Raw genomic sequence first — 11,510 nt, 5'->3', positions numbered from 1 at the left:
TTGTTATGCAGTCTGTAGGGTGGATTTTTAGGTAAGATTTAGGTTAAAAATAATTAATAATCTAATAAATAATGCTAATTTCGTGTAAATCTGCATCAGATAATCGATCAGGTGCACAGAAATAATTCTTTTAATTTCCCTGTATATTTATTTATTTGAAAGATCAGTTTAAAAATCACAGGCCATAAAATAGAAATAAATAAAAAAATTGATGAATTAAGAAGGAAAGGCGTCCCCTTTTGCCTTTAGTCCTCTTCACCGGCTGTCTTCTGTCCTCTGAAGACATTCCTCCTCTGTAGGTGGAGGCGGGTCTTCACCCTGATTGGTCACGTCACTCACATCTGGCTCCTGATTAGCTGAGCTCTCGGACGTGGGTGGGTTTAGTGTTTGAGTGACGGGTGTCATGGCGACAGGAGAAGGCTGAGGAATGAGAAGGTGGTGAAGGTCTAAATATAAACAACACTAATGAGAGATTTGGGACACAGCACCAGGAAGTGACATGTTTACATCATGAAAAAAGTGTGTGTGTGTAACTGACCAGAGACACAGCCCCCTTCCAGTAGGGCTTCAGTTCTGAGCGCCACACTGCCACCAGCAGGCTGAACAGCAGAGTGCATGGAACCAGATAGAGCAGAGCCGGCTGAGCCGAGTTCATCAGAAACGCACACACAAAGCTGAGGATCAGACCCACAGTGTACCCTACACACACAAACACACACTGTAAACACACTAATAAAAGAGCAAATCATAGTGTGTGTGAAATTTGAACATGTACACTACAGCACCTGTTAGGAACACCTGTACACCTGCTCGTTCATGTCATTACCCAATCAGCCAATCAGGAGTCAGATACAGGTCAAACGCTTCACTGAATGTTCACATCAAACATCAGACCAATCAGAATCTCCATGATCACAGCGACTTTGATCTCTGCATGCTTGTTGGTTTGAGTATTTCAGAAACTGCTGCTGATCTGCACGGGTTTCAGCACACACAACAGTCTCCAGAGTTTACACAGACTGCCGCGAAAAACAAAAAACATCAAATGAGCATCGGTTGTGTGGGAGGTGACACCTTGTGGATGAGAGAGATCTGAGGAGAACGGCCAGAGCTGACAGGAAGGTTACATGAACTCAAATAAGCTCTCTGTGTGACTGTAGCAGAAAAGCGTGTCAGAACACACAACACCTCGAACCTTGAGTTGGATGAGCTACAAGAGCAGGAGACCACATCAGGTTTCTCTCCTGTCAGCCAAGAACAAGAATCTGAGGCTACAGTGGAGACAGACTCACCCACACTGTGCAGCTGAAGACTGGAGAGACAAGTCTTCATGCTTCAGAAATACTCAAACCATCTGCAACCAACCACCAACCAGCATCCAGCAGCATCCACCACCCATCCACCAGCATCCACCAGCATCCACCAGGATCTACCAGCATCCACCAACCACCCACCAGCATCCACCAGCATCTACCAGCATTCACCAGCAACCACCAGCATCCACCACCCTCCAGTAACCATCCCCAACCACCCACCAGCATCCACCACCCATCCACCAGCATCCACCACCCATCCACCAGCATCCACCAACCATCCACCAGCATCCACCAACCACCCACCAGCATCCACCAGCATCCACCAACCACCCATCAGCATCCACCACCCATCCACAAGCATCCACCAACCACCCACCAGCATCCACCAACCACCCACCAGCATCCAGCAGCATCCACCACCCATCCACCAGGATCTACCAGCATCTACCAGCATCCACCAACCACCCACCAGCATCTACCAGCATTCACCAACCACCCACCAGCATCCACCAGCATCCACCACTCATCCACCAGCATCCAGCAACCATCCACCAACTACCCACCAGCATCCACCAGCATCCACCACCCTCCAGTAACCATCCCCAACCACCCACCAGCATCCACCAGCCATCCACCAGCATCCACCAACCACCCTCCAGCATCCACCACCCATCCACCAGCATCCACCAACCACCCACCAGCATCCACCAACCAACCACCCACCAGCATCCACCAGCATCCACCAACCACCCACCAGCATCCACCACCCATCCACAAACATCCACCAACCACCCACCAGCATCCACCAACCACCCACCAGCATCCACCACCCATCCACCAACCATCCACCAGCATCTACCAGCATCCACCAACCACCCACCAGCATCCACCAACCACCCTCCAGCATCCTCCAGCATGCACCAACCACCCACCAGCATCCACCAGCATCCACCAACCACCCACCAGCATCCACCAACCACCCACCAGCATCCACCACCCATCCACCAACCATCCACCAGCATCTACCAGCATCCACCAACCACCCACCAGCATGCACCAACCACCCACCAGCATCTACCAGCATCCACCAACCACCCACCAGCATCCACCAGCATCCACCAGGATCTACCAGCATCCACCAGCATCCACCAGCATCCACCAACCACCCACCAGCATCCACCACCCATCCACAAGCATCCACCAACCACCCACCAGCATCCACCAGCATTCACCAACCACCCACCAGCATCCACCACCCATCCACCAGCATCCACCAACCACCCACCAGCATCCACCAGCATCTACCAGCATCCACCAACCACCCACCAACCACCCTCCAGCATGCACCAACCACCCACCTGCATCCACCAACCACCCACCAGCATCCACCAACCACCCACCAGCATCCACAAGCATCCACCAACCACCCACGAGCATCCACCAGCATCCACCAACCACCCACCAGCATCCACCACTCATCCACTAGCATCCACCAACCATCCACCAGAATCCACCAGCATCTACCAGCATCCACCAACCACCCACCAGCATCCACCAACCACCCTCCAGCATCCTCCAGCATGCACCACCCACCCACCAGCATCCACCAGCATCCACCATCCATCCACCAGCATCCACCAACAACCCACCAACAACCCACCAACCACCCATCAGCATCCACCAGCATCCACCAACCACCCACCAGCATCCACCAGCATCCACCAACCACCCACCAACCACCCACCAGCATCCACCAACCAACCACGAGCATCCACCAACCACCCACAAGCATCCACCAGCACCCATGTCAAAGTCACTGAGATCACTCAGATTTTCTCCACATTCTGATGTTTGAAGTGAACATTAGCTTAAATTCTTGACCTGGATGTGCATGGGTTTATGCATTGTGTTGCTGCTGACACCTGATTGGCTGAGTGGATAAGTGCATGAGTGTACAAGTGTTCCTAATAAAGTGGACTGTGTGTGTGTGTGTGTGTGTGTGTGTGTGTGTGTGTGAGAGACTCACCAACAGTGGAGGCCAGGAAGTAAACCTGTGATGAGTGTACGAGAACATCAAACCTGTGGCAGTACGCTACGTGCAGACCTTATAATGAGATAACAATGTATTAGTATTATTGCTGTTGTTGTTGTTGTTGTTATAAACACAGTGATCAGAGGCGTGGTGTTGTTGTTATAAACACAGTGATCAGATGGCGTGTTTCACGAAGCCGGATTTGGTGGTCAGTTTGAGTTTAGTTGGAGCAAACTCTGGTTTTTCAGTCTCAACAAGGTGGATTGGTTTTTAGCGTGATTGGTAACTTGCACTACACGGCTAGCCTGCTCCGGAGAGGGTTTTATACATTTCCAATCCGTTTATTCTCATGGTGAGCCTGTGTATAAATGTGTAAATTTACTCACTCCTCAACCGGACATACACACACCTGCTGTATTCAGCTGTTTGCTGGTGTGTGTGTGCGCTCGTGCTCGCTGATAAACTCTGATTCAGGGTTAAAACCCGGGGTTACTGAGGAAGATGATAACCAGAGTCATGAAACCTGTTAACTAACCCGGGTAAGATTAGTTTGGTTTCCTCAACTCTAAACTTCCTCTGTACCTCGGTGTGTGTTCAGCTTCGTGGATCAGGCCTCAGGAGGACGTGCTGAACTTAATAATGAACTGCAGTGAGGTGAAGTTTCAGTACCAGGAATTATAATGTCTCCCAAACCCAGCAGTGAGAACGGCCAATTACACAGAACCACAGCAGAAAACCTCATGTAAGGAACCTTTAGAACCATCGGGAGCTACACACACACACAAACACACACACACACAATTAAAACACAAAGTTTACATTGTGTAGAGTCCTAATGTGGAGCATCAGTTCTGTTTGTGTGAGATGAGTTTTACCTTCTCGTGTGTGGATGAATCAGAGGGACCCACTCCTACTTCAACCATGATGCTCTCCCCACTCTACACACACACACACATATAACATGACTCATAGCCCTACTTGTGTGTGTGTGAGTATGTGTGTGTATATGTGTGTGTACCTTAGTGATGTAAGGTGTTATAAACACGAAGAAGACATCATACACTAACAGAGCCGTGAGGAGCAGAGTGCACGCCTGTGAGCCGAAAAAAAATAACACAACTACACAATTACACAACTACACAATAACACAACTACATAGGTATACAACTACACAATTACACAATAACAACTACACAGCTACACAACTACACAATAACACAAATACACAATAACACTACATTATTACACAACTACACAATAACAACTACACAATTACACAAAATTATAGAATTTAGTGTCACTCACTCTGAAGCTGGGCAGTCTGAATGTTGTCAGAATGTAGAGGCAGCTAGCCATGCCCAGTGTGTCCTGTAGCACCCACGCCCACCTTACACACACACACACACGTGTACTGTCAAACAGATTGCATACAGTGGATATAAATGTTCACAGATTTTTTTTTGCAGGTCAGTAAGAACGTTTTAGGGGGTGAAAAAACCCACCTGGTCACATAAGTATACACACCTGTTTATAATGGGTCATGTGACTGTGCTTAGAATGAACCAATCACATTCAACCTCATATTCAAAAGTAATTATCATTCACCTGACATCAACAACATGATTCTGATTAACCCCAAATAAAGACCAGCTGTTTCTGTACGAGCTTCTTCACATCTTGGTTTCATCTGAATTCATGGTCCACAAGGAGCTTACACAGATGTCAAGAAGAAAAATTATCAGTGAAGTTGCTGAGAGACCTACAACAAAATTAAAGCAGCTGCAGGAACATCTGGCGAGTACTGCTCACTCCCTGCAATCTCTCGTATTCTTCACATGTCTGGGTGATGGGGTACAGTGGCTAGACTGAAGCCCTTTCTCAGAAAAAAAAAAAACATGTGGAAAAGTGGTCTGATCAGACCAAGGTATAACTTCCTAGATATAATTCTAAAAGATGAATTTGGTGCAAAAACAAGAGAGCCTATCACCCAAAGAACACCATATCCACATATCACATGGTTCTGCTTCTCTTCAGCTGTGACTGGGATTCTAGTCGAAATAGAGGGAATCATGGAGAGCTCCAAATACCAAAGGGGTGTGTATCCACTGTACATTACTACTTTCTCATACAGATACGTGTGTGTGTGTGTGTGTGTGTGTACCAGTCATCGTTGCGGAACACAGCCCAGGTGACGCTCACACTCACACACAACAAACCCAGCAGCAGCATTCGCACGTCCGGCCGCTTTTTCAAGTAGGGCAGCTTGTTCTCGGGAATCCTGCTCCACACACACACACACACACACACACACACACACACACACACGGTCATGGGGTATGTTCCAAATACCATACTACTATACTAAATAGTGTCCAACAGTACCACATCCCAGGGAACTACAGGTTATTTGCTACTGTGACCTCCTCTAAGAAAACATTCAGGCTAAAGTGGACAGTGTGGACGTTTTAACGTCTCTTTACTGATGTAAAGGACATGTCACGTGTGATGTAGAGGACGTGTCCAGGCGTACATGCTGCTCACCTGCACTTCCCGACAGGAATTCTGTGGACGATAAGCCAGAGACAGTTGTAAAGACCCACAGAGGAGACGAGACAGAAAATCCCAATGTAGATGAGCACTGCGGGAAAGCAAAACGTCAGGAACGCCGCTGGCCCAGAACTCAGCTCCGCCTCCACTCTGTGCAGATCAACTAGCCTCAGAGTTCACAGACCTTTTTCCCCCCCAAAAGACTTTCCGGTCTAGGCATCACCGGAACAGCTCTGCACTAGGTGGAATCTTATCTGGGTGGAACTGGGGTTCCCCAAGGCTCAGTTCTGGGTCCACTGCTCTTTTCTATTTATACTACATCTCTGGGGCTTGTGACTGAGTCTCATGGCTTCTCATACCATTGCTATGCTGATGACACCCAGCTCTATTTGTCCTTCCAGCCTGAAGATCCATCTGTCTCAGTACACATCTCCACCTGCCTGTCTGACATCTCAGACTGGATGAAGGAACACCACATTAAGCTCAACTTGGGAAAAAACGGAGCTTCTTGTCACCCCTGCCTGCCGCTCAATCATCCACAATCTCACCGTACAGCTCGGCTCAACCACACTCAAGTCAACCAGGACGGCCAGGAACCTTGGGGTGATTCTCAATGACAGCTTGACCTTTACAGACCGCATTTCAACAACTGCGCGATCCTGCAGGTTCATTCTGTACAACATCAAGAAAATCAGACCCTATCTCACCGAACAGGCCACACAGCTACTAGTCCAGGTTCTTGTTTTCTCAAAACTGGACTACTGCAACGCACTACTCTCAGGTCTCCTAGCCAGCTCCATCAAGCCCCTTCAGATGATTCAGAATGCAGCAGCACGCCTCGTCTTCAACCAGTCCAACAGAACCCAAGTCACACCCTTCTTCAGCTTCCTCCACTGGCTTCCTGTAGCCGCCCGTATTAAATTCAAGGCCTTGATGCTCATGTACAAGACCTTGTCTGGAACAGCACCTACCTACCTCAACACTCTCCTCGAGGTTTACATTCCCTCACGCAATCTGCTATCGGTTAATGACCGATGCCTGGTATAGTGTCTACTCAGCAAGGCAGGAGATCCTTTTCCAGAAGCTTCAAGCCGACTGTCCCTCAGTGGTGGAATGAACTTCCAACTTCCAAACCAACAATTGCGGAGGGTGGAGACTTCCTTCAGAGACATGTGACGTAAACTACATCTTTTTAAACTGCTGCTCATGCTCCATCACACACTCTGAGGTAAAGCGCTATCTACCCTCTACTGCATACATGAGCTCACAGACACACACAATTGGCTAGTGTCGCTGTGATTGACAGGGGCGAGAGAGTATGCCCCTCCCACTTGTATGTAAAAAAAAAATTATAATTTTTTTATATTTATATTAATTTTTGGCCAATAAAGTGAGTTCTGTGTAAAGAATACATATGAGGAAGTGTTTTCTGATTGGCTGAGAGCAGGAGGAACAATAAAACATTCAGGTGAATTACTGCATGAGTCGTGCCTTAAATAAATAAACACAAATACCCAGATAATTGTAGAACATATAAAGGAGCACCAGCATGAGGGAGCACATCACCACCCACACGGTGATCGTGGACAGAGTTATGTTCACCGTCTCGCTTTCCTCTTTCTCTCCACTCGCCTCCTCCTTCATCAGTCTGAAGAGAAAATTACACCTCATTTAACCTTTTTCCCTGCTGCCCCCTAGTGGCCACTGTCAGATAAAACACATACAGTATTCATGTAATATGACAATCCTGTATGCCCCACCCCCTTTCCCATAGGAAACTGATGTACTACTAGCCTTATATGCATATTGGAATATGATTGTGTTGTCTCACTTTTTGATTTCTTGGACACCGGTCCAGTACCCTCCACCTGCTACTGTCCCCACGGCCATGAGGAACATCAGCACCATGCTAACGTCCAACCGCGGCCCCGTAGGAGAGTACAGCACCACCTGCTTCCTGTCTCTGAAATGCTGCCGAGTACACACACACACACACACACACACACACACACACACACACACACACACAACACACACAATACACAACACACACACAATACATAACATACACACACACACACAATACACACACAATACATACACACAATACACACACTCATGCTGAATATTCAACAACTTCCGGGTCGAGGAATCAAGCAGCAAAGGTTCACTTTCCTGCTGCAACACTACTGTGGGTGGAGCTTTCTGTAGCACATGTTTGTGATAGGTCACAGCAGTGTCATTACCATGCGGATGTCCAGCATGTCCGTGTAACTGATTACAGCGAGGGGAATGTTGATCTCCTCATACTGAGATTCGTTCCCCTTCGGAGTGATCTGAGAAAAACAATAAAACAATTCAAATAATAAACACAATTTTCTAACATATGCATAGGTCAGAGGTCACAGGTCATAGGTCAGATCCTCACCAGCCCTGCTTTGCTGATAATCAGGAGACCTTTTGCACCATTGCTTTGGGCCAAACGAACTTTTTCATACAGTGTGCAGTTCCCCCGCATCGCCATGGCAACATGATCTGGAAACCCGCCATCCGGGACGTCTGAGTCGGAGCAAAGCACAGACGGGGTCAGGTCATACACCTCCACTGCGGACTGAGGACACAACACACACACACACACACAAGACACACAAGACACACAAGACACACACACACACACACACACACACACACAATACACACAACACAAACCGGCCAATCAGCATCTAGAAGAAGTGATAATTACACTGAGAACTTTCATACTATTTCTGAAATAAAGTTAGTAAGAGTTCTCTCTGTCCCTCTCCCTTTGTCACTCTCTCTCCCTCTCTGTCTTTCTCTCTCTCCCTCTCTGTCTCTCTCTGTCTCTCTCTGTCTCTCTCTCTCACCATGGTGTTGAGGTGTGGAGGTAAAGGAGTCCAGCGGGAGTTGAAGTGGATGCAGTAATCCTTCTCTTTGCTTTCTCCCAACGCACTGAAATGAGCCACACCGTATTCTCCTAAAACCTTCAGGGACAAACACCACATCTGTAAAATATCTGTAAAAGTACAGCTGTGTCCTGAATCAGACACTATACACAGCTGCTGTTTAGTGTGCAATATTTAAATATTTAAGCAATATCACACAAACATGAACACTGCTATAGTCAATATCAGCTCGGCTGTGATCCATTCGTAATCACAAGGTCACAGGTAATCATGAGTAATCAGGTAATCACGGGTAATCACAGGAAATCACAGGTAATCACAGGTAATCACAGGTTATCACAGGAAATCAGGTAATCATGGGTAATCACAGGAAGTCACAGGAAATCACAGGTAATCACAGGTTATCACAGGAAATCAGGTAATCATGGGTAATCACAGGAAGTCACAGGTAATCACAGGTAATCATAGGTAATCACGGGTAATCACAGGAAATCAGGTAATCACAGGAAATCAGGTAATCATGGGTAATCAGGGCTAATCAGCTAGGGATAAATGTATAAATGTAAAATCGATATCCTCAGTTGATATAAATCTCACACTCTTCCTATCCATTTCAACATCAAATCCCTCTTTCAGGATGTTATGAATCTAATAGTGTTATATTAGTACCATAAGTCTCTTTCACACACATCAGTCTCTCTTTATTTCTCTTGTTGTTGTTCTCTTTCATCATCTCATGCTGGAGATCCAACTATGGGAAGAGCATCCGTATCTGACCACATTTGTTGTTCCTGTCCCCGCCCTCTTTTATTAACCGCTCTGATGACTCATCCAGGCAGACAATTAGTACCTCAGCTTCCTCCAGCCTCTCCTGCATAACCCTTACTGTTGATTTCAGCTCAGAAGCTGTTTGTTTAATAGTAGAGACATCCGTCTCAGCGCTCAACAGTGTGGAGCTCACTTTAGTCATTTCAGCAAACAGTCTGTCGAAGTTAGCGGAAGATTCTGTAGAGTTAGGGAACTCCTCTAACCTGTTCATGTGGCGGAGTTTTCCTTATGGATTTAAAAACATCTTGATGATGCCATTTTCCTTCCTTTATTTACACTACACTTTACATTTACACTTGCCCCGGAGGTTTAGCAGTTCAAGGCGAGCTAACAATTACTTACACACAGGCTTTTCATGAATAAAAGGTTCATTTAACTCCCGCTACAGAGTAGCCATCTTGTTCGCTGCATGTCACTCCTACAGCATTATTATTATTAGCTTTAATAGTTTGTTTATTTTTGCTCCAGCAATGAAAATAGTTCTCAAAGAAGCCACAGCTGAATAAAGCATTGCGTGTTGCCATGGTAAAGCACAGACTGGCTGACAGCCTGTAGTCAGGTGTAGTGACAGTTTCAGTGTAATGAACTATTTAAAAAATGTTAGAATATAGTGTTCCTTCTGATATGTGTAAAAAATAGAATAAAATGAATAATAATAGGGACAGCAACATTATTATTATTATTATTATTATTATTATTGTTGTTGTTGTTGTTGTTGTTGCTGCTGCTGCTGTTACTGTCTTTTGCAAAAGTGAAGTTTTCTAGACCTTTTCGAGGTTTTTTTGTATTTCCTTTCCTGGGTTTAAATGAATAGCAGTCTTTATTAATATTAATATAAATATAAATCTGAATAATTAATAGGTAAAATACAGCACCTCTTCCCCTTCCTCTAACACAGAGCTGCAGTTAGCTCTACACTCGTACTGAACACATCACTTCACCATATTCATGTGGATAAATAATAATAATAATATTAATAATAATAATAATAATAATAATAATAATAATAATAGTAATCATGCTGGAGCGTGTTAAATAACACTTCGTACCTGTGTGATGAGAAGAGCAGCACAGGTCAGTGCTGATAAATACCCCATGATGACGATGAAAATTATGCTGTCTGACTCCCGCATCCGCGCACACACACACAAACACATACACGTACAATGACGCAGTGATGACGTCAGCGTCCTGGCGATTGGCTCACACTCCTGTCACTCCAGTGTATTACACAGTAGCGGTGCTGATTTCATTTCATCCCAGTGCCTCGTTCACCAGATTCTTTCACTGATTCTTTCCGTAACTTACATCATTACACCAGTTGGTGGCGCCAGTGAGATTCTTTTTTTTCTGATATTATGAGCAAGTGATTGTTTCATTCACTCAATACATTCAATTAAAAACGCCAAATTTTCCAGAGACAAGTTTTAGTATTACGAGTTATTAAAACTGGCATGTCCAACCCACAAAGAGAAGCTCTGGTGAAGTTATTCTCAAGAAAGAGCGGTCACAAATGTAATTTGGAAAAAAAATATAAACATTTTTACATATGTGTATAAAGGCTAGACAGGCAGCGGTGGCTCAGTGGTTAAGGTGTTTGATTAATGCTCAGAAGGTTGTGAGTTCAAACACCAGCACTGCCTAGCTGCCACTGTCGGGCCCTTGAGCAAGGCCCTTACCCCTCAACCCCTCAGATGTATAAATGAGATAAATATAAGTCACTCTGGATAAAGGTGTCTGCCAAATGGTGTAAATGTAAATGTATGCTATGAACAACACATAGCTGGTCCGTACAGGATTTCATGGAGGTTTTGTGTGATTGTTGTGGCCAAAAATGCTTGATTTTATTGCTGCTTTTTTCAA

At 45.7% G+C, this 11,510-nt stretch overlaps 1 protein-coding gene across 1 annotated transcript; it reads right to left on the bottom strand.

Annotated features, from left to right (window-relative positions):
- Positions 1–42: 42 nt before the first annotated feature.
- On the bottom strand, positions 43–11,510 carry sppl2 (signal peptide peptidase-like 2). Its single transcript, XM_053628706.1, has 15 exons — positions 10,697–11,510; positions 8,781–8,897; positions 8,324–8,506; positions 8,142–8,231; positions 7,727–7,866; positions 7,410–7,543; positions 5,890–5,986; positions 5,510–5,626; positions 4,654–4,735; positions 4,367–4,441; positions 4,224–4,286; positions 4,018–4,117; positions 3,343–3,420; positions 539–699; positions 43–420 (listed from the first exon to the last, which is right to left on the bottom strand). Exons 1-15 carry the CDS (start codon positions 10,802–10,804, stop codon positions 256–258), a joined length of 1,710 nt encoding a protein of 569 aa, XP_053484681.1. The 5' UTR covers positions 10,805–11,510; the 3' UTR covers positions 43–255.

This window comes from Ictalurus furcatus, chromosome 7, assembly GCF_023375685.1.
Source record: "Ictalurus furcatus strain D&B chromosome 7, Billie_1.0, whole genome shotgun sequence".
Lineage (NCBI taxonomy): Eukaryota > Metazoa > Chordata > Actinopteri > Siluriformes > Ictaluridae > Ictalurus > Ictalurus furcatus.
The sequence above is the reverse complement of the archived record's forward strand: the minus strand, read 5'-3'. Positions and strand labels throughout refer to the sequence as shown.